Source organism: Pongo pygmaeus, chromosome 12, assembly GCF_028885625.2.
Source record: "Pongo pygmaeus isolate AG05252 chromosome 12, NHGRI_mPonPyg2-v2.0_pri, whole genome shotgun sequence".
Classification (NCBI taxonomy): Eukaryota; Metazoa; Chordata; class Mammalia; order Primates; family Hominidae; genus Pongo; species Pongo pygmaeus.
Window position 1 is genome coordinate 41,952,273 of NC_072385.2, and position 24,443 is coordinate 41,976,715.

At 45.8% G+C, this 24,443-nt stretch overlaps 1 protein-coding gene across 1 annotated transcript in view; it reads left to right on the forward strand.

Annotated features, from left to right (window-relative positions):
• The window catches only part of ACOXL (acyl-CoA oxidase like), a 405,131-nt gene that overhangs the window by 75,683 nt on the left and 305,005 nt on the right, over window positions 1-24,443 (forward strand). Inside the window, exons 10-13 of the mRNA XM_054475660.2 lie at window positions 730-844; window positions 1,134-1,220; window positions 3,662-3,734; window positions 7,286-7,418. Coding sequence (XP_054331635.1) covers window positions 730-844; window positions 1,134-1,220; window positions 3,662-3,734; window positions 7,286-7,418 — 408 coding nt within the window. The remainder of the gene's footprint in view (window positions 1-729; window positions 845-1,133; window positions 1,221-3,661; window positions 3,735-7,285; window positions 7,419-24,443) is intronic.

Sequence of the window (24,443 nt, forward strand, 5' to 3'; positions counted from 1 at the left end):
CTTTGCTACGAAGTAGTCTAGAGAGATAATTGAAGAAAGCCTTTATACATTAAAGCCAGGCAGGCTCAGCCAAACAGCATACATGTCAGCCTGGCATTATAAAGAGGAGAGACTGGGAGGGAGAGAAGAGACACCTTTTAAAGATTGAAAATTGGCAACTTATTTTCTGGATTGGATTATTCCTTGAAAAATCACTTTAATCTCCAGTCATTTTCAAAGCTGAGGTGGAGGTGAAATAAATGAATTGAGGTGATAGCACAGTCATGTTGGTTTCAAGATGTGGAGCCAGGTGACCTTCCCATTGTCTTCTCTTTTGCTGTGAAATCCCCTGGAAACAGAACTCTGCACTGTGTGGGTCTGTTTTTCACAATGTTCATTACTTTTTTTTTTTTTTGAGATGGAGTCTCGCTGTGTCGCCCAGGCTGGAATGCAGTGGCGCAATCACGGCTCACTGCAAGCTCTGCCTCCCGGGTTCACGTCATTCTCCCGCCTCAGCCTCCCGAGTAGCTGGGACTACAGGCAGCCGCCACCATGCCTGGCTAATTTTTTGTATTTTTAGTAGAGATGGGGTTTCACCGTGTTAGCCAGGATGGTCTTGATCTCCTGACCTCGTGATCCACCCACCTCTGTCCCCCAAAGTGCTGGGATTACAGTATTCATTGCTTTGAGCCAGGGAGTTGAAATGAGCCATGGGAAGGGAAACACTGTTGCTCTGCTGTTTCTGTGTAGGAGTTTGTAATTGACACACCATGTGAAAATGCGGAGAAGATGTATATTGGAAACGCCATGTACAGGAATTACGCAGCTGTCTTGGCCCAGCTCATCATAGATGGAAGATCTCAAGGTTTGTTACCAACACAGACAACTAGAATAATTATCTTCATTAGTACTATTTACCAGTGAAAACCCATTTCACAGAGCTGCTTTTATCTTGTAAATAATTCAGTACTAACTTTATCTCCTAATATGCATGAAGAAATTTATCATTACATTTTGACATTATATGCTTTCATGCATGGTGCACAGTTGTAGAACTGAATGAGTTTGAGGATCATAGAAATGTTATACCATTCCAGGAAATGAGTAAAGCTATAGGAAGGAGAGCTTAATAATGATCTCGGTGCCTTCCTTAGGGCCCCATTGTTTCATCGTTCCTGTCCGGGATGAAAACGGAAGCTTGTACCCAGGAGTGACAGCTATTGATATGATGTACAAGGAGGGTGAGTCTCCAGGTGCTCTTCTCCTGTGCTCACTCTTCCTACCTGCTCCCCACCCGACTCAAGGAGAATCTAACCTACTTTACATTACCGAAACAGTGAGGGTGGAGAAAACTTCCCCAGAGAAGATGTCCGAATTTTGAAGCCTCATGAAGTCTTTTATGTAGAACTGTTCAGGAATGTTGTAGATTGCCGTTTATGAATGTGCGTTGGTTTCAGTTTTTTCCAGCTTCCCAAATTTCCCAGTAATGAGGTAGTTTTGCCTACAGTGCTGTTTTGTCTTCTCTCATCTGAGACTTGGGGGCTCTCAGGGGGCAGGCTGCAGCTCTCTTCTTTGCACCCCTGGCCACCTGTCTGCTGTCTGTGCTCTTGAGGCCCTTAATGAGTCCTGAGGACTGACTCAGTGCCCTAGTTTGCTAGGGCTGCCATACCACTAACTGTGGGGCTTAAACAACAGAAGTGTATTGTCTCACAGTTCTGCAGGCTAGAAGTCCAAGATGACGGTATCAGCAATGTTGGTTCCTTCTAAGAGTGGTGATGAGAGGTGAAGCCAGCTGAACTTCCTGGTTCCAGTGGGGACTTGGAGAACTTTTCCGTCTTACAAGAGGATTGTAAAATGCACCAATCAGCACTCTGTAGCTAGGATTGTAAAACGTACCAATCAGTGCTCTGTAGCTAGCGAGGGGATTCTAAAATGCACCAATCAGTGCTCTGTAAAACGCACCAATCAGCGCTCTCTAAAATGCACCAATCAGCAGGAGTCTAAAAGTAGCCAATCGTGGGGAGGATTGTAAAAAGGGCACTCTGATAGGACAGAAACGGAACATGGGTGGGGACAAATATGGGAAGAAAAGCCAGCCACCCCAGCCAGCAGTGGCAACCCACATTACATGCTGTGGAAGCTTTGTTCTTTCACTCTTCACAATAAATCTTGATGCTGCTCACTCTTTGGGTCTGTGCCACCTTTAATAGCTGTAACACTCACCATGAAGGTCTGCTGCTTCATTCCTGAAGTCAGCAAGACCACTAATCCACCAGCAGGAACCAACTCCAGACACAGTGAGGGAAAGATTTGTTCTAGGACTCTCTCTTTGGCTTGTAAATGGTTGTCTTCATGTTAACCTGGTGTTCTCCCTGTGTTCATGTCTGTCTCCAAATTGCCACATCTTATAGAGGACAGAAGTCATTTAGATTAGAACCTACCCCAATGACCTCATTTTAATTTGATCACATTTGTAAAGACTATCTTCAAATAAGGTCACATACACAGGTATAAGGATTAGGGCTTCGATACATGAATTTTTTTTTTTTTTTTTTTTTGTGGGGAGGACACAATTTAACCCATAACATTTGGTGAGATCAGGACATGCCTGTATGCTCCAGTGACCACTCATGGCCAAGATCATGCCAAGCCAAGGAAGGGAGACTGGGAGAGAAGAAAAAAGGAAGAGCAGGAAGAGAAGGGGGAAGAAGTGGCCCATCCTTTGGTGAGGGGACAGTCCATCCTGGCTCCTTAGTGTTTACTGTCCACTGCCACAGCTGCAGGCATGGCTGCAGGTGGGTTTGTGAAGGTTTTAGATCTATCTCCCGGGGGTGACCGAGGCCCTGGCTGGGCTGGGCTCCTTGAAAGTTCCTTGCATGTCAAATGTTGCTGAGAGCAGAGGGGTAGACTGAGCTCTGTGAAGTCGTGCCAGACATTGAAAACACTGGCAATGGCACAAAGTCTGCTCTGGTGCCCTTGTAAGCTGCTAAATGCAAGTGTGTCCTTGTTAAGGGGTGAAGTTCTAAATAAAGACATTTACTAAAGACAGATTGTTTTCCCCTGATTAAATCTAAGTTTTCACAAAGAGAAGACCCCAGACTCTGGTAGGTGTCTTTAGGAAATGTGTCTGCCAGATTTCAGGACCACCCCTCCCCACTCCGCACTGCTTCCCCCACTTCCTGCTGTCCTTGTGGCTATTTTCCCTTGTCTTGTGGGCATTTGCTGTCAACAGTTTGCTCTGTGTGCAGACGAGAGAGCACTGGGAAGGAGGAGGGATTTGAGCACTGCATTCCTGGGGAGAGCAAGCCTGCTTCCCCGCCTCTGTCTTCAGCTTCCCATTATTGCAGTTGCTTAGAACTCTCCCTTTCTTAATCACAGTCACTGCTCTGGAGGTAGGTGTGCATCCACTACATGCCCAAAGCATGCACATGCAGGCTGCACAGAAGGAGAGTCCATTCTCCTCCACTCTCGCTAGGGAGGAAGGGGCTAGGCTGGTGGAAGAAGCAGGCACAGCTCATCAAGGAAACAACAGACAACATCCCCATGTCCACCGTCAAGGAAAAAGCACCAACAATTCTGGAAGTAAAATCAGGGGCTTTGTATTTTAGTGGCGACAGGCCTGGGAAGTAGCAGGGAAAATACTTCTGATGCTGCATCCATTCCCCCTTTCTGTTCTTGCCAGGTCTGCATGGTGTGGACAATGGGATTTTAATATGTGACAAGGTTCGGATACCCAGGGAGAACCTGCTGGATAAGTGAGTAGTTTCTCCTTAACTCAGGTCAATGGTGCAGATGATCTCACGGCTCTCCAAAGTTGGCTTGGTTCTTGGGTCTCATGGGCTGTGTGTCTAGGCAGTCTTCCCCTAACCACCCCTACAGGTTTGTTGACAACTAATTGGAAAAGATACTTCTGCAGATAGAAAAAAAAAAGTAAAATTATTCAGCATGCTGTTGTCCAGGCATAATGACTGTTACACTTCAGTATACATCTTTCCAGACTTTCCTCTATGCCCATATATCTAAAGAGAGAGAGGTGTCAGATTTTTACTAAGCGAGATCCACTTCTAGATTCTATGTTCAAAATAACCTGTAATTCCCATTTATCATTATATAGCAAATGTTTTTATGTAATGCTAAGCACACACATGCATTATCATCTTTAATCTCATTATAATAGACTGTTAAATAAATGGTTTATAAGTTATATAATCAATTTCTTATTGTTGGGCATTTAGTTTTTTTCCTTTTTTCCCCCTTTTATAAACAGATGGGTGCTATTGCTTCCTTTGTGAGTGGCAGGGGATAAGGCACCATCTTTCAGCTTCCCAGGTGTGTTCTGGGGGTGGAGCTCTAGGGGTTAATGATGCTTTTCACAGAAGCTGAGAAACACCAATTACTTTTAATTTTCTCAGCAGCATTTCACACATCCAGTAAAGATCCTGAGCCATAGTCATGTTGAATCTGTGACAAAGCCAGCAATCAGGGTGCACACAACCAGCTGTTTTCCTGCCTCCCTATGGATTTCCCTTGAATGCTTTACTCCTTTTTGCTGCCAGCAGATAAATGTAGTGGATGCCAAAAGCTTAAGAAAATTGTATGGGAAAAAACCTTAAAAATGATTGGTATGACAAACCCCCATGACACAAGTTTACCTATGTAACAAACCTGTACTTGTACCCCTGAACTTAAAATAAAAGTTAAAAAAAAATGGAGGGATGAGGAAGTAGAGGATAGAATAGTGGTTACCAGGGGCTGGGAAAGGTAGGGAGGAGGAGGGAATGGGGAGAGGTTGGTCAATGGATACTGTTATAGTTGTATTGAAGAAATAAGTTCTGGTGTGATATTGCACAGGGTGATATAGTTAACAATCATATGTTGTATATTTCAAAATAGTTACAAGTTTTGAATGTCCTCATTCCAAAAAATTGATAAATGCTTCAGAGGATGAATATGCCAATTACCCTGATTTTATTATTATGCAATATATACATGTATCAAAACATCACACTGTATTCCATCAATATGTACAATTATTATATGTCAATTAACAAAATAAAGCAAAAAGAAAAAGAAAAAAACTTAAAATGGACCAAATTCCGCTTAACATTTGCCTCCTGTGAATTGATAGGAAATAAAATGGAAACAATAAAAGCATCTTCACAGTTATCCTGGTGGGTGCTAAAGTCCCCCAGGCCCCCTCAGGACCACCAGTATTCATATGGAAATGCAGGAAACTTAGAATAGCCAAAACAATCTTGATAAAGAAGAACAAAGTAGGAGGACTTATACCTGTGATTTGAAAACTTACTACAAAGTAATCAAGACAGTGTGGTATTTGCATAAGGATAGATACATGTACAATGGAATATAATGAAGAGTCTAGAAATAAATCCTTACAGTTGCAATCAATTAATATTCCACTGCAGAGCCAAGACAATTCAATGGGGAAAGAATAGTCTTTTTGACAAATGGTGCTGGGACAAACTAGATAGCCACGTGCAAAAGCATGAATGAAGTTGGACCTTTACTTCCTACCGTATACGAAAATCAACTCAAAATGGATCACAGACCTAAATGTAAGAGCTAAAACTACACAACTCTTAGAAGAAAACACAGGTGTGAATTTTTGTGACCTGGGTTTAAGCAGTCTATTAGACGTGGCACCAAAAGCACAACTAACCAAAGAAAAAATAGATAAATTGGACTTCATCAAAGTTATAAAAAACTTCACATCAAAGAACACTATGAATAAAGTGAAAACCTACAGAGTGGGAGAAAATATTTGTAAGTCATATATGTTAATATCATAAGGGTATAGTATCCAGAATATAGAAATAACTGTTAAAGCTCAAGAATAAAAAGACAACCCAATTTTAAAATGAGCAAAAATCTGAAGAGACATTTCACTAAAGATTTACAAATGACTGCTAAGCATGTGAAAAGATGCTCAATGTCATTGCCATTAGGAAGATACGAATCAAAACCACCGCGAATACCACTCTGCACCTACTAGGATGTCTTTTTATTTTATTTTTTTGAAATGGAGTCTTGCTCTGTCGCCCAGGCTGAAGTGCAGTGGTGTAATCTCGGCTCTCTGCAACCTCTGCCTCCCGGGTTCAAGTGATTCTTTTGCCTCAACCTCCTGAGTACCTGGGATTACAGGCATGCGCCACCATGCCTGGCTCATTTTTGTGTTTTTAGTAGAGATGGGGTTTTGCCATGTTGACCAGGCTGGTCTTGAAATCCTGACTTCGGATGATCCTCCCACCTCAGCCTCCCAAAGTGCTAGGATTACAGGCATAAGTCACCACACCCAACTGATGTCCCTTATTAAAGGGACAGACAATAGCAAGTGTTGGGGAGGATGTAGAGAAGTTAGGACTGTTTGTTATACATTGCTGGTGGGGCTGCAAAATGGTGGCACCAACTAGGAAATCAGTTTGGCCATTCCTCAAAAGCGTAAAGTTATCATCTTATGACCCAGCAATTCTACTCCTAGGTATGTGTGAAAACATTGTCTACAAGAGAAATGCAAACCTGTATCCACACAGGAAATTATACACAAATGTCCATAGCATAATTATTCACAATAGCAAAAAGGGGAAAATAATCCAAATATCCATCAACTGAGGAAACAGGAAATAAAACGTGGTATATCCATACAATGGAATACTATTCAACCATGAAAAGAAATGAAGTACTGACACGTGCTACAACACAGGTGAACCCTGAAAACATTATGCAAGTGAAAGAAGCCAGACATAAAGACCACATATGATATGGTTCCATCTATGTGAATTTTTTCCCAGAACAGGCACCATAGAGAGAGAAAGTAGGTGAATGGTTGCCAGGGACTGGAGGGAGGGGAGTATGGGGAGGGACTGCTAGTGGGGTGGGGTTTCTTTTTGGGGTGGTGAAATGATTTGGAATAGGATCATGGTGATGGTTGTACAATTTCGTGACTATACTCAAATCCATCAAATTGTACACTTTGAAGGGATGAATTTTATGGCATGTGAATTACATCTCAGTTTTTAAAAAGTGGGTCAGTGTGCGGTCTGCACAGTCAGGCTCCGGTGCTGGTTTAATGTCTCAGGAAACCACTACCTCCCATGAGTCAAGCCTTTCTCAGCATCTCTTGGAGAGGGACTCCCCCTGCCCTTATCTGCTCTCTGTCTCAAGGGGGAAGTTCCACGATGGGGAAATCCGAATGCTTCCCTGTGTGTGCACATGGGAGCCACCTGACTTCATTTCTGGTGGTGCTATGTCCTGCTTTTTTGTGAAACCCCACCTCTCTTTTCCACAGGTTTGGTTCCGTGGCTCCAGATGGACAGTACCATTCGCCTATTAGGAACAAGAGTGCAAGATTCAATGCCATGCTGGCAGCACTGACCCCTTCGAGATTAGCTGTGGCTTTCCAAGCTATGGGTGCCATGAAGGTAATTGACTCTGATTTTAATTTAATTATCTGAGTAACAATTTCAGGAGCTGAGCTTCTCGAGCCACAGTTGGTATAATATGGCCAGGGTTCCCGGTTAGATGCTGGGGAGTGCCAGGTGGCCATCCACAGGGAACATTTCTCCACCCTTCTTAAGAGGGGATCCCACCCATCTACATCCCAGATGTGTGCTGCTAATCATGGGGGTGGAGCACAGGCATTGTGGTAATAGAGCCAGGAGTGATGACCAGGGAGAACGGGATGTTCAGAGCAAACACATCTGCTGGAGAAGCAGCTAAGGGTTGGCCCATATGGGCAAAGGTCGGCATGTCTTGGCTGGATTCACCTGGGATTGTTGATCCTCATGTGTCTGCATAGGGTGTAATGTTCTCCATCACAGTCTGGAGGCCATGAGGCCGGACCTCCAGGAGCCATCTCTGCCTGTCTGCCCTGACTCTCCCTTGTATTGGTTTGGACAGAGGGCCCCAGGCTACTTTGTTCTCTGGGCCTTCTCTGTCTCTTTGCATGAAGGAAAAGCCTGCTTTAAGCTCCACTGAGCTTGGTGAAGCTAGAAGAAAAATTAAGTCTCCCCAAGAATATACATCTGGGGCTTGAGTCCAGCTTTTCCGTCAAGAAGGAATAAATTTCATTCACTTGACTCCAGGCCTGACATCAGTCCGGAGTCGTCTGAATAGCAGGAAAGCCCTTCTTTACTTGCTTCGGGGTTGGCCACACTTCACAGATGGCCTGTCCTGACCCGGGCTTCCCCTTATGGTGCTTCCTGTGAGGGAGCACAGCTGTGGCCATCAACATGCGTACTCAGCCTGGCCTCACGCCCGCCCGTGCACCCCAGTTCCTGTGCTTGTTTTGTGGTGGTTCTTCCAGTGGGGCTGGGTGGGTGTTCAGGTCTGAAGTCCCACGTCAGGAGGGGCTCAGGTCCCTTGGCTGAACTGTCTGATATTGAATGAGGCCCCAGAAAGCCTTGTGGTGAAGGCGCCAGCACAGACAGCATCAGAGTGCCGAGGAAAACTGGTTCCTGAGGTCTGCAACAGAAGCCATTTCAGCCATCCTCAGGACTCCAGAGAGAGGCAAAAATAGAAAAGCCAGACGAGCCTAGGATTGCATGAAAGGGAAGATTGGTTAAACATCGGATGCAGGGTTAGCTGAAGTCGTGATAGCAGTCTCTGCACAATATCTCCTCTAATTGCAGTAGCCTGCAGACCGTCCTGACTCAGGGGCCCTCTGAGGACAGTGCTGGGTGCATATAAAAAACGCATGGTGGTCAGCGGCCAGGCAGGCTCCTGGGAAACGCTGCACTCTTGCTGGTTTTGATGGACTGACGATGTGTGAAGGACATCCACGCCATCAGCAGCCCTGCAGGCTCATTGAGGTCCACAGTGGGGTTGTGTGGGGCAAGGCGTGGGGTGGTGCAGACCAGACCAGGCAGAGGTGGGAGCCTTCCAGGAGGGCCTTGGTTTTAAATATCACCAGATCTGGAGCGGGGTGGGGGTGGTGTCTCAGGGAGAGGAGCCAGAGTGGGTGATTCCTAAAAGGTTCCTGTTCTCCATTCTACTGGATATGATCATGGACCAGCCCCTGCCAGGCCCAAGAGGGTCTTGGGGGCCACATTTGCATCGGTTCCTTTATTGGTTGTCTGATGTGCAGACTTCATTCCTGGCAACACGGAGACGTGATCATGATCACGGGCAGGAAAGCCCTGGGCTCAGGCCTCATCCTGCCCATGACCAGCAGTGCGGCCGTGAAAAGGCCATAGCGCTCTCTAGGGCTCAGTTTCTTCATCTGTGAAATGGGTCTTAGGATGGTGGTGAGCCATGAGTGAAGGGTGTGTGTAGCGCTGGCCGAGAGCAATGCTCCATAGCTCACAGCTGTTATTTGTGTGATGGTGGTGGTGGTGGTTGTTGTTGCTGCTGCTGCTGTTACTGGGAAGACAGGAGTTGGCTAAGGGAAAGGAAGACATGGGCATTCCCATGAAACAAATGCCGGGTACCCTTGCCTCCAAGTAACAAGGCAATATGCAGTGTTTTGCAGAGATGCATAGTGTCCTTTGAATTCCCAGGTGTCTGAAGCAAACCATAGTAACCCGGAATTAGCACCTGCCCTGCCCATCCAGACCTTGCCAGGCAATGGGATTGTCAGGCAGTGGGAAGACCCCGCACAGAGCCCAGCAGGGTCCAGGCACCCTGCCGGACAGCGACCCGGGCCTCTGTGATCTCATCTCCAGTGTCTCTGGCGAGGATGATCTCACCAGCCCTCTTGGCAGCTCTTCCTCTCCTATGGCTCAAACACAAGACATATGTTTTCCCGGCTGAAACCTAAGATGGTCCTTCTCCTTCTGCTCTTGCTGATGAGTGGAAAAATGGATCCGTTTCTCCTACGTGCATTCCTTGTGTATTAGAAAACTGTCACCGCGGCTCCACAGTGACATTCACTCAAGGCTGAGCGTGCCTAGTCATTTTAAACTTTGCCCAAATGTCATATTTTTCATGGTTGTCTTTCATTTCCGTGGCATTCCTCGGAACTTTCAGGTTTTCTCTTAAAGCCTTGCCATATTAACCATCATCTAATTTGTGTCAGAAATGCCAGACCAAATTAAGTGATTACCAAGAACACGAGGAAAAGGAAGCAAATGTGTTTGGGAGGGGAGGGAGTGGGGGCTTGGGAGACCTCTGCAGCCTGTGCCGGGAGGCTGGGAAACCTTTTCAGAAGGAGGAGGAAGCTGGGCAGCTGAAAGAGTGAGAAATGTAAATGAGGTCTGCCATTCTCTCGGGTTGATTTTGCACAGAGGTAAATATTTTAGCTAAGACAAGCTCATCTTGTAAATTAGGTGCTGCACAGTAGCTAGGTCCCACCCCCAGGATGTGTGATTCTGCAGCTCTGGGGTGGGGTGGAGAATCTGCATTTCCGGGTTCCTGGGTGACACTGCTGCCATGCGCTCTGCTCCTTGAGACCCCTACACAGAACACATGGATGTGGTTGTGAAATATCAGCACTGTCTCAGTCCCCTTGTCACCCTCTGGGTCCCCAGGATCAAGGCCCAAGTTCTGTTCCTGTATCCAGGATCCTTCATGACCCGTCACTGTAACCCCTCTCTCCATTGGCCTCTGTCCCTCTGGCCTCATTTCCGTCTCTCGCCTGTGCCACTGTGGGAGGGGGCTCACACGTGCTACCGTCCGGCTGGGGATGCCCCCCTTTTGCATGGGTTATTTTCATGTACATTTCAGAGCTTGTATGACTGTCCCCTCTTCGGAAAGGCCTCAGCCTGCATGTGGTTCCTCTGTCACCTGTTCCCAAGGCACTGGACTCCCCACTTGCAGCATGTATTACAACTCATGAGTGTAACAACTCATGTGCAATAGGTGGGTTGTGTCTCCTTCACTAGCCTAAAAGCTCCATGCAGCCGGGGCCCTGCCACCCTCATCCGCTGCTGTGTGTTCAGCTTCACACACAGGGCTGGGCACATAGTAGACAAACAGCAAATAGGAGTGGAAAGAGTGAATGAGGTCTGAATCAGGATTCACATCCGAAGCCCCTGGCATAGCTCTTAGCAGAGGGTAGCCCTCAGTGCATGTTGGTTCTTGTGCTCCCACATACCAGCTCCCACTGCCGGGTCCACGTTGAGTGGGAAGGAGGATGTTGCTGCCTCTTTGATCTAACTCCACGTGGCCCTTCTGTCCAGAACCAGGAGTCTTCTTTCTTTCTTCCTCTCTGTCCCAGACACTGCTCCCCATAGTATGTGCTTCACGTGTACGCACTTGTGCATTGTGCTGTAAGCAGGCACTGGGGTCGTGCTCACCTACACTTGGCAGTGTGGCCCTGGTGGTGCCCAGGGCTGGGGCTGCAGAGTCACATACAGCAGCTGAGCTGCGGGGCTGCATGCTGAGTGCAACCAGCATTCTGGGCTGTCTTTTCAGGCACGTGGTGCTGGGTGGCAGACAACTCAGCCAGTCCTGAGAACCTGAACGACCATCTCCAAGTTGTACAGGGTGCATCATGTGAGATGGTGGTAGCTTTTCCCAGCACCAGGAGCTTCAGGGAGAGCAAAGGGAAGAAACTGGCTTCAGGGGATTCTCAGAACCGGTGATAGACACACAATCTTTTCCTACAGTGTGCATTGTTGGGTGTGAGTGAAGGGTCTCAGCAAGGCATGGGAAAGTCTCTCCCTGTTGTTGATGGGGGTTTGAAATAGGATATTGCGTCCTTGAGGAACCCTTTCGTGACCTTCTCACTGCAAGGGTTCATGGAAGATTTGAGCAATGAAAAGGAGGTTGAGTGCATCTGAGTCCCCTTGAGAGCCAGCTGGGGTTGGTCAGTGGCCATTGTGGGCCCTTCTTACTGCACATGGAGTTGTGGTGTGGCTCTGTGGGCCTGTGCTGTGTTAGGTGAGCTCAGCAGGCTGCATGCTGCCGCTGCTGTGAGGTCTTGCTTGGGGCTGCCCCTTCACCCAATCTCTGACACAGCTCCAGAGAGGTCCTGGTGTCGATGTCCTCACCAGGGTGTCTGGCTCCTGGTCATCCAGTTCTCCACCACTCTGCCTGTGTGCTTCAGCTACTGGCTGGGGCTGGGGCAGATCAACAGGTGTCAGAGTGTGACATTCTATCTGTCCTAATGGCCACAAACCAGGTGCCATGACACTTCCTCCTGAGCAGAAGGTTACTCGGCCTCCTCACATTAATAATCTCAATGTTTGTGGCTATTGCTGTAACACGATCAGGCCTTTGTCTGTTTTCTTTTTGCTTGGAGGTCACTTACTTTTATTATCTTCTGGAATCACTTTGTGTTCATCTGTTCTTGTCACAGATTAATCTCATTTTGTATCATTACTAACACAACCTTTAGTGGGCAGGGATTGTGTTTTTTTATTTAGTCTCTGCAAGGCCTAGTAGAGCCCTACATGTCATGGAAATCATTTTACTCTTCTAACCTTCCTTCCGTCTATTGCCTATTCATCCACCCACCTGTTCAACCACCTGTCCGTCTGTGTCCATCCACCTATCCACCCACTCACCCATTCACCCACCACCCATCCATCCACCCATCCGTCATCCATTCATCATTCATCCATCATCTATTCATCCATCCATCATCCACCCATCCATCGTCCACCCATCCATCATCTATCCATCCATCCATCATCATTTATCCACCCAATAATCCATTCATCCCACCCATCCCACTACAAAGACTCTGAACACAAGAGTAATCAGCTCATGTATAATTTAGTAGTTAATGGGGAGTGTATTAGTCCATTCTCACACTGCTAATAAAGACATACCTGACACTGGTTAATTTATAAAGAAAAGATGTTTAATTGACTCAAAGTTCCGCATGGCTGGGGAGGCCTCAGGAAACTTACAGTCATGGCAGAAGGGGAAGCAAACACATCCTTCTCCACATGGCAGCAGCAAGGAGAAGTGCTCAGCGAAAACGGGAAAAGCCCCCTTATAAAACCATCAGATTTCATGAGACTTACCCACTATCACAAGAACAAGATGGGGGAAACTGTCCCCATGATTTAATTATCTTCACCGGGTCCCTCCCATGACATGTGGAGATTTTGAGAACTACAATTCAAGATGAGATTTGGGTGGGAACACAGCCAAAGCATATCAGGGAGTTATGGAATGTCCTAGAGAAAACCATTCGCCTACCTGATGGACACCACACTTCACAGAAATTCCCCAGGCAGGAGTGTGCAAGGAAAGGACAGAGGCATTCACCATCCTCAGAGCCTGTCCTTCCTTCAGCAGCAAAGGGCAGAGTAAGGAATGTCTCCGTAGGTCTTGCACGGGGGGCTCAGTGTGGGAGCTGAGTTGAATGGGGTTGGTGGGAACGGAAACCCTCTGATGTTGAGCACAGTGGGACCTCTGCCTCCACAGACAGTGTGGCGTAACAGAGGGTGATGGAAGGGGAGGCTATGGGCTCTTTAATGTCCTGAAAATGTGTGGTGGTCACAGGAGTGTGTTTCCCTGATATTAATAAGGCAAAGCTGACTGATGCTCATTCTGTTGACACTTTTGTGATGTGGCCAGCCTCACTCATCTGCTCAGATGGAACATGGTGTTGGGGAGTTGAAAGCACAGCTCATCTGCTGCAGTTTTATGCCTTTTCAGGCACGTTGTGTGTGCTTGGAGGAGGCGGGGTCACATTGCTCATCCTGTTCTGCTCAGACTGATGTTATCCTTTTTGTTTTTTTTGCACACACACACACACACACACACACACACACAGATGCGGCAAGGAGAGAAGCAGGACCTGCTTGGTTGCTGGGGAAGTCCCGTGGGATGAAGGCTTTAGCCTGAGTGATCCTCAGAGAGGCCATCTGTGAAATACACAGATTGTTTCCTGGTGTGGAAACTTCCCGGAATTGACCACCAGAGGGCAGCAAATACCAATAATGACCTGCACGTTCTGTTTTCTTTGCGTTTACTTTCGTATGTAAGAAGTGGGGAGATTTTTGCTCTTGTCATCAGTTTATTTAGCTTCTCATCAGGCATCAGTGTTGATTTTTAAAAAGTGTCAACATAAGAAGAAGGATGCATGAGCTGAGTAATTGTTGGACTCAAGACCAAGATTGTAAATAGGATGTAGAGTTATTTTGACAACTCTTCAGGATATAATTTGACTCACAAACCTCTTTAAAAACATATGTTTGCAGCATTTTGGATGGGTATAAAATGGTTAAATAATGTTTTTTGGTTTTCTATAGCAGTTGTTTACATATTTAACAACTGAAATTTAAACATTTGTCCTTTTCGTAACCTTTTATTTTAGGTTGGGGAGTACATGAGAAGATTTGTTACATAGGTAAACTCATGTTATGGTGGTTTGTTGTACAGATTATTTCATCACCCAAGTATTAAGCCCAGTACCCAATAGTTATCTTTTCTGCTCCTCTCCCTCCTCCCAGCTCCCTCCTCAAGTAGACCCCAGTGTCTGTTGTTTCCTTCTTTGTGTTCATAAGTTCTCATCATTTAGCTCCCACTATAGATGAGAACATACCGTATTTGGTTTTCTGTTTCTGTGTTAGTTTGCTGAGGATAATGGCCTCCAGCTCCATTCATAAACGTTTCTCCTTAAAAGATACATCTGCTGCCCTTTTCCTCAAAGACCGAAGAGCTAGAGAGAAGTGCAGCCAGAGATAGTAAGTAGCACAGGACATGTGTATCTGAAATGGATATTTGAAAGAATTTCCATTTTGAATTTGCTTCAGTTCCATGAAGACGTGTTGTACGCCTTCCTCTCAGCACTGTGAATCGTGCTAGGAGGTGACAGAGATGACCTGGAGCAGGTGTGTGCCCTCTGGGGACTCATGGTGCATCCAGGTAACTGAAACACTACGGTGCTGTGTGGAGCCTCTGTGGTTACACTGGCAGGAGGGGACAAGTGGCAGCGGGTACTGAGAGTAACATGCCATACAGAGACAGTTGTGGGGTTTTTATGGTCAGAGTCCAGCACATGTCCTTTATGGAAGCTTTTCCAAATAAGGCCTCTGGGTCTCTGGCACAAAGACCTAGGAGCTGGCATCCAGCCCTTCCCCAATGAGTAGAGTATCTGGGTCACATTCACAGATGGGTAGCCAGAAAGCTCTTGGTGGGGTAAGGAGTTTTTCTCTGCTGCAGGAGAGGAAAGTCCTTGGGCATCTCTCCCCATGTGATGTGGCCCATGAATGTTAGATGTTTGTGGCTGTGACATTTCAAGGAACAGAACTCCCTTTAAGTAAGTCATCAGAGGCTACACAGGCATTTTAGGAAACCCCAGCCTCCTCAAACCTTGGGTTGTGGCAGTGGCAGCTGTGAGGGGCGGTGTGATGCTGCCACAATTGTGACTGCTTCCCAGTGCTCCCAGCCTGGCCTCTGCTTGGGAGAGGCTTGCCTTCCTTGGCACCAGCTGCCAGCTCATCTACTACCGGGAGAACGATGCCCAGGCTGCAGCTGTGAGGAGCTTCCCAGGCTTCACTCCATGGAAGTCCTTTCTGCCACCTCTGGGGAAAAGCATGGCCTGTGCCACCTGGAAGGTCAGATATGGATGGTTGACAACTGGCCTGCTGTCCTTAGGAGCTTTTCCACCTGAAACTTGATAGTCCATGTAGCATAGGTGCTTGTACAGGTCACTGTCCTTTTCCCTCACTCCACATCTCATTGCTCCATTCCTTTGTTCCATCCTGTAGTGGATTCCCATAGAGAAAGGCAACAACAGCTCAAGCCACAGTCAAATAGTAACTCATTTGTATTGAGTGTTTCCTGTTCAGGGACAATTTTCTGAGCACCTCACATATAATTGTGCATTTCGTCACCAGGGCAACCCTGTGAGTTGAGTGCTGTCCTGATTCCCATTTTCCAGATGAGGAACCTGAGATGTAGGAGGATGTAACAGTTTGCCCAGAGCTTTCTGGGCCTCACACTCTGGTATTCCAGTGTTGGGGTCCAGCCTTTACCCAATGCTGGAGTGGCTTTGTAGTCCTCAAGACAGATGTTCTTGGGATAAACTCTGCTCACTGGTGTTCCTGGAACACCTTATGCATGGTTGGATTTGCCTTGGTTAACCAAACTAAACCAAAGATTTAAAAATTTGTTGTCCACATTGAAAATGTGGACATTTCACTCAGACTGGGATTTGGTAGATGCTAAATGGTTAGTGGCTGGGCCAGAATCCAGGCCTCCTTCTCCACTGTGACCTGAGGCCTGGTTTAATTTTTAGTGACACTGCTGACTTTGCCTCACAGCTGTGTGTCACTGTGGTTCTGAGCACTGTGTGCTGGGAGCAGGAGTAAGAGGGGAAATGAGTTGATCCAGCCTTTTCATTGATGACTTTTTATGGGGAAAAGGGCCATTTAGAATGAACAGTTATTAAGTGTGTCCAATGGATTTTTTTTTTAGCTTAGTTTAACGGAACGAGTTTGAATACCTTTGCCTACCATAATGAAATTTAGTAAGCCAAAAAACGTTCACAATTCCTTAGATAAATTTTAAAAAGTGAACTGGGCCATTTAAATTTGCCACCACAAAACCCTCACAGGCTCTAAGAAGAGAAGCAAAATAATGGTTAGTAGAACATTTGTGGGTTATAGATTTCTGTATTATTGTTAAAAAGTTTGTGTGTTATTAAGGCCAGGGCTATGAAGTATTGTTCACTGTAGAACCACATAGTATATGAGGATCATGTTTCTTCTCTAGAAGTCTAATGTCAAAATATCTTTACAATTTGAACAATATTCCTAGCATCAAGGTCAAATGGAATCACTTTTCTTATACTCTATAAATTACTCAGAATTGTATCATGTTTTTGTTTGCTTGATAGTTTGGTAATTGTAACTTTTTAAGGTTTTTAGTTTGTCCTGGAATTTCTAATTGCCTTTGTTTTTTCTTGTTAGGAGAAAAAATATATGCCTTCATCACTGTATTAGTCGGTTCTCATGCAGCTAATAAAGACATACCCGAGACTTGGTAATTTGTAAAGGAAAGTTTTAATTGACTCACAGTTCTGCGGGGCTGGGGAGGCCTCAGAAAACTTACAATCATGGTGGAAGGGGAAGCAAACGTGTCCTTCTTCACATGGCTGCAGCAAGGAGAAGTGCTGAGCAAAAGGGGTAAAAGCCCCTTATAAAACCATCAGATCTTGTGAGAACTCACTCACTATCATGAGAACAGCAACATGAGGGTAACTGCCCCTATGATTCAATTACTTCCCAATGGGTCCCTCTCACAACGTGTGGAAATTATGGGAACTATAATTCAAGATAAGATTTGGGTGGAAACACGGCCAAACCATATCAATCACTATAGTAGTAATATCTTCAAACTTCTTGATCATTTTGTCCATTGTATGAAATCTATTTCATATTCTCCTTTATTAATTTGTATTTTATTAATTTGGCCTCTGATGTTCGTTGGTTTATTTCTCAGTTTGTACAAAATCCAAGTGAGGTGCCTTGGAAACTTCAATACAGGGACCTTTGAAATAGGGGATGTTTTTCATATTTAAAATGTATGTGTTGCCATGTCCACAATAAGAAGCACAGTCCCCTGCTTCTGTGAAGATATGTGGCTTTTCCAGATTATTACATGGTTTGCAATGGGGAGAATCTTGCCTGCATCGTAGGGACTTCTCTCTGGGTCAGGCTTGATCTGAATTTGGAGAGGCTGAAGCAGAAGGAGGTAAACTGAGGAGCAGGCATTCTCTGCCTGCAAGGTTGGCCCTGAGTGGGGTGCCCAAGGGCTTTTGTGGAACTATATTTATTTGCCACTCAGCAAACTCAGGGGTAAGAAAGTCTTGCTTGGGATGCCTGATCTCCAAGGCTGGTCACTGGGAATGTCAACTTCAAGAAGACAGAACTTGTGTCTTCTTGGTCACCTCTGGGTGAACAGGGCCTGGTACTTAGTGAGCACTCAGTGAATGGATGGATGGATGATGGTTGAGTGGATGAATGGATGGAAAAATGCATGTATAGATGGATGAATGGATGAATAGATGGATTAATTGATGGATGGAGGGATGGATGGGTAGATGAATAGGTGGATGCATGGATAGATGGGTGGGTAGGTGAATGGATGGGTGGGTGGATGGATGAATGGATGGATAGATGGGTGAATAAATGGATGTATGGGTGGACAGATGGATAGATGGATGGACAGATGGATGAATGGATAGGTAGATGGATAAATGATGGATGCATGGATGGATGGATGGATGAATGGATGTATGGGTGGGTGGATGGATAGAGAGACAGATGAATAAATATAGTGGCAAAGGGAAGGCTTATTTGGTAGAGAATAAGTCAGTCCAGATCACAGCTCTGTGGAGATTGGGTGTGGGTCATCTGGTGGCATTTAAATGTATTATTGTCCCTGGAATTGTGAATTGAATCTTTAGAAAAAGAAAAACAAGCATTTTCTGTTTCTAATGTGTATATGGAGATCTTCTGGACTTGTCCACCCCAGGGTATTTTCAGTTGAGGCAGGCGTGTATTTGGGCAGTGACTGTTCTGTTTTTATTTCCTGCAGTACTTACTTGCTCCTTGGCTCACCCTTGCAGATTGCTCATGGCTGAGTCTCCTGGGTCTGATGACATTGTCATTGTGACTGGAGTGCTATTCTGGGTGGATGATACACCAGTCCGGGGATGGTCTCCTGTTCTCTAAAGACAGCCATGTAATAGGATTAAAGCTTCAGAGAGCAGCTGTGGCCTAAAGTGTAGAGGAACTGGGTTAAGGGGAATTCTATCTGGGTGAGAGAAATGAATCTTATACTCCAGCAATACAGACCCGGTTGTAGCTCCTCAAACAGGCCACCCTGGTCACCTCTGGGCTCAGCACAGATTGTCCCCTCTGCCCGTGACTGTCCCTGTCTTCCTCACTTGCTCACCTGTTTCCTGGGCATGGATATTGCTTCCCTGGGAAAGCTTCCTGCCTTTGGGGCTGCTCTTAGTGCCTGGCTTATTCCAGCCCCAGGTGTTAACAGTCTGCCTACTTCTCCCTTAGCTATGAAAGGGCAGGAACTTCACACAGTGCGAGGCACACAGGGGGCCCTCAGTAGCTGTCTGTGAACTGAATTCAGCCCTGCACCGAGCCCATCACAAGCATCTTTGTTCTAATGCAGTCCAGGAGGAGAGAAGGGAGCTGCCACGTGCTGATGGTCTCCCGTGGGCCAGGCTCTTGAGGTTCTATGTGCGTGTTCTCATTCAGTGCTCACAGCAACTCCACCAGGATTCCAGTTTCACAACCGAGAAAACAGGCTCTGTGAGGGGAGGCAGCTTGGCGAGGCAATCACCTCGTGTGGGCCAGTGCAGGATTGTACACATCCGTGTCCAATTCGGATGACTTGAGGAATGACTTGAGGATTACGGAATGACTTGAGGGTCCCACAGAACCCTTCTTGTGAAAGACCCTTCATTTGGAGGCTGCACTGGAGAAGGGATGCTGGACATGTTGGAGCCTCAAAGTACAGCATCTTCAATTTCTTGAAACTTCTGTGCTTCTTGCTTGGGTAACTGTGCTTCCTCTGACCTTCGGACCAACCTGGCCCCTGAGAGATTCCAAGGATTTGAGCTGTCTCCAGGGTCATGGGGCAGCCTGCATCTTGTGTTTGATTTTTCTCCAGGGATATCCTAGCTCAGGTAGTTAGGGTGATGGGCATTAGCTCCAGAGTCAGCCTGATGAGTTGTGTTTTTTTAAATTAACTTTTATCTGGCAAGAGTGTTGCAGAATCAAGTTTTAAAAAATATTTGCATATCTCATTTCTTTGTCTAATTAGTGTTGTGAGAATGATGTCCCAGTTTTCATGCTTGAATAAATAGCTCATGGTGTAAGGCGCTAAGGGCTGGCTCACTGCGGCACATTCCCTTTCTTCTATTTGCTGTCTCATCCAAGCTTTGTTTCAATCCATGCTCCTGACTTTTTTTTTTTTTTAAGGACTGATCTCATCAGCCAAATTATACCTTTTACTGCCATAAAATGCCTCATTAATTTAGAGGTTATGTTTGTCAATGTTGCAAGATAATTCTGAGCATCAAATCACTAGAGGTGCTTACTACAAAAAGTATACTTGGCCGGGTGCAGTGGGTCATGCCTGTAATCCCAGCACTTTGGGAGGTCAAGTCGGGTGGATCACCTGAGGTGAGGAGTTTGAGACCAGACTGGTCAACATGAAACCCCATCTCTACTAAAAATACAAAAATTAGCCTGGTGTGGTATGGCATGCGCCTGTAGTCCCAGCTATTCGGGAGGCTGAGGCAGGAGAATCACTTGAACCCGGGAGGCAGAGGTTGCAGTGAGCTGAGATCGCACCACTGCACTCCAGCCTGAGTGACAGAGTGAGACTCAGTCTCAAAAAAAAAAAAAAAAATACATATTTTATATATATATATGTATGTGTGTGTATATATATGTATATACATATGTATGTATATATATATGTATGCGTATATATATATGTATGTGTATATATATGTATATATATACTCTATGCCTATGCTCCATTTTAAAGTGGAATTTCAAAAAGACGGGGGATGGGGGAGATTTAGGTTAAGTGTGACGTGACTCCATTTTTACATATGACCTTACAAATCCTCTGGTTTATTCACTCCAGCTGGACTAAAGACATGTAAGCGTTGGAGGGTGGAACATAGAAATTCCTTCCCTTGAGGGGTTTTCAGTCCTGTTGGAAAAGCAGAGCGTAAACCTGAAATGATTCTGTGCTGATGTCAGCACCCTGGGAGCACACGGAAGCTCGTGATCAGCCCAAGCTGACCTGGCTGCGATGCTGAAGCTAGAATTGGCCTGTTGGGCAGGCACAAAGAGGACAGGCTGCATTCTGAGAAGTAATTTTCAGAACACTGGAGGGCATAGTTCTATTCAGCACCTAAGGTACTGTGTGTTTCTGGGCTTCATTTTAGAAGAGACACCCAGGCAAATGAAGCCAGTCTGGAGGTGATCTCCAGGACAGTCAAGGGTTTTGACATGATGCCATGCTAAGAATTGCTGGAGCATGTGTGGGTGTTTAGCTGGGAAAGAGACTTTGGGGAGGAGAGGCATAATAGCAACTGTCCAATAGATTGGTGCAGTTGAAAGCAGCTGGGAAGGTGGTTTGGACCAGATAATGAAGGGATTTAATTGCCTTGCTAAAGATTCTGCAGTTTATTCTGTTGGCAATAGGGTGCTACTGGAGGCCCCCTAAGGGCCCTAAGGGCTAAGGAAGAAGCAATGAGATTTACTCATGGTTCAGGAGCACCTTGGTTAAACATGGAGAACGCAGAGGAGGAACAGGTTTAGGGAAGGAAACACGGGTTTCCTGAGGTGTCAGGCAGGGTGGAGGCTCTGGGAGGCACTGACCGAAGTTGGGGGAGAAGGTGACATTGTGCAGGAACAGGGAGCTATGAGGGACTCTGGACAAAGCCTACACTTAAAGGATGAGCCCAAGAGGATTATGGGGAATGCAAGAGGTGGGTCGGAGAGGCAGGAGGACAACTAGGAGATCATAGCTTCATGGAAGTGAAGAGGAGGGAATTTCAAGATGGAATGCATGGTTGGTAATCCTATGGAAATCATCCCCATTTTTTGAACAATCCTCATTTGTTGAGTGCTGGACATTATGCTAAGTGCTCTGTGCACATCATTTTCTTTAATTCTTACAGGAGCTTCACAAGGTGGCCAATAACACTGATATTCTCTAGAGAAGAGGCTGAGGATAAGAGCATCTGGCATCTAGGAGACAGTGGAGGATAGAACATGGGCTTTGGTTTGATATAGGCCAGCTCTCCCTGGCTCCACCTCTGCCCTGCTTGGCTCTGTGAACTTGTACAAATTACTTAACCTCTCCAGGGCCCAGCTTCTTGTTTTCTGAACTAAACACAACATCCCTGTCTCCTGAGGATGCTGATGGGATTCTGCGAGCTTGATATCATTGTAAGTAAACTCACTCGCACCGTGCCTGACACTCAGGGGCCTCTCCATAGACTTCTGTGTGGTCGTGGTTATTTCCCAACATTCCCTAGTCAGTAAGAGGCAGATCTGAGATCTGAACCCAGGTCCATGTGGGACCATAGCCTGTGCCTGGTGCTGTAACAAGGGAGGTTATATGGGACAGGAGTTTGAGTGCTGTGGGGTTGAGGACTAGTGTTTTAGTGGGAGGAACAACAGGAGCACATCTGAGCCCAGATGGGAAAGAGGAAGTGAGAGGGAGAGACCGATGCTGCTAGGGAGAGGAAGTTAACTGAAGAGAAGGTCACAGGTGGCACATAGGGTGTGACATTAAACATAGGTGGAGGATGACCCTGAAACCAAAGCAAGTATTTTTTCCTCACAGACAGGAGTGACAGAAAGTCTGAAGAGAGGTGGAGATACAGAGGAATTTTCAAGCAGGTGCAAGAAAGTTGAGGGTGCCCCAGCAGATGACTTCTGTTCTCTGAGGAGTGCAGAGATAGGGTCAAGGTCTGAGGAGAGGGAGTGGGGGTGGGGCTGGACACTTAGGAAGAGGAGGCTCAATCTCCATAGCCACCGAGAGTGATAGACTGAGGAGGAGAGAGGCCAGAAGAAGAAGGCTTGTGGAGAGTGTCGTACCCCTGGTCTTGAGTGGTGTACCTTGTTCTAATTTGTATTTGTGGCAGTGCCAGGCAATGTGAAGATGTGGTTTGTACCTGGGGACAGAGGTAGGAAATTAGAATGGTTGGGTTGGCCCAGATTTGGAAATTCACCAAGTGGGTTGCAGAAGTACAGGATGTGGCAGTGAAGTGACAGCTTCTGGGAAAACTCTAATAAAAAAGCTCAGGAGATGAGGGTGGGAGAAGGTGCAGGGAGGGAGACTGTGGTTGGGAATATGTCCTCCCTCCTGCTATTGTTAGATACCCAGAGTGTGGTTTGGACCTTCCAGTGAATAACATGTATGATTCACCTTTGGATGTCCTGTCCCAGCAAATATGAGGCATCTGTATGGAAAACTCTATGGCAAGAATGGCTGTCTTACCTCATAAGTTCTACCCAAACTTTGACCTCAAGCGCAATCCACTAAAGCTGGGCTCTCAAAGCCCCTGGTTCCATGGTCATGTGGCAGGGGAGGCCCTGCCCTTCCTCAGCTTGATGTCATTCTTTCCTGGATGTTGAAGGGGTATAAGTGAAAGATTTACAAGGATAAGCTCTCTTTTGAGGAGCCATTCAAAATACTTTCTTTCTCTCTCTCTCTCTTTTTTTTAAACCTATTTCTGCTAGTTTCTGTTCATTAATGAAGGTGCCAGCAGATCAGAAGGTCAAAGTCTTGAAGAGGCAGCCCCAAACAGGCTGGTCTGGGCTCCAAAGAAGAGCTGGACCCCCATATGCAGCAGGGCCCAGAGCTGCCTCCCACCTGGGTGGAGGGAGAACGCTTCTCTGGGTGTGGCTCAGAATTTGACCCCTTTGAAACTAAGAGGGACCGTCACTGAGACCTTTGGGGCTGAGCAGGTGCCCTGTCCATCTCTTCACCTGTCCCAGGTCAAGTAGTTGCTGACTTAAAGTGTCCAAAATCGAACTTGTCAAGTATCTGTACTCTAAAGTTACTCTTTTTCCCCCTTTTCATATGATCAGCCCACACTTAAGATGTGGGGAGTTATGTTCCACCTCCTCGAGGGTGGGGTATCTGCAGAAATTATTTGGAATTCTTTTGCATGGGAAATTTGTCTTTTCTCCCTCATTTACTTATTTATCCAATTACTTCTTTATGTAAGTATGTACTCATGGATATTTAATTTATACTTTGGGTTATAATCTGATACTACTTTCTTTTGTTGCTCAAATTGTTTCAGCTTTGGCATTTGGAAGCTCTTTCAATTGGCTCTGTTACCCTTTGACATTCTTCTATCATTGTGTGTGTGTGTGCATGCATGTGTGTATGTGCATGTATACATGTGGCTGTATACAAGATGCCCCAGGCTCATCTTGTATTTTGTCTGCCCTAGGCCCTAGGGTCAACCCTTTCCCTGGTTCCTTTTATTAAAGAATGTTTTGAGAAATCAAGATTTGAGTGCTAGGTGTTTCCTTCATGGCTGGGATGTTGTTACTTCTAGGCTTTTCCAGTTGATAAACCAAGGAAATATATGTGTGTAAAGCAACCTGCGTATATAACATATCTATAAATATGTATTCATTTGTATCTATGTTAAGCTAAACATGAGTTCACATTCATGTCTCAACTCTGATCCCTTTATAGTAGGGTCTTCTAGCCTTTCTCCTTGCTTGTCTGTAGCCTACTCCAACAGTGAGAAACATGGTTGCCACAATCTGCCATATATTTACTTAATTATTCAGTTCCAGCATTCATGTATGCTGGTTTCTGTATTTTTAACTCATATTCCATGCAAACAACTTTATCATCTAGAGTACAGTGCTGATGTACAGTTCACTTTGCCTTTAGTCTTACTACATTCGGCTCCAGAGTTACTTAGTTCAGCACCTTTATTTCTTACTCCCTTCAGTGAGGTTGTTTCATACATATGTCATACAGTTATGTCCTTTTATCACAGTCTACATTCCATTCTGAGAGCC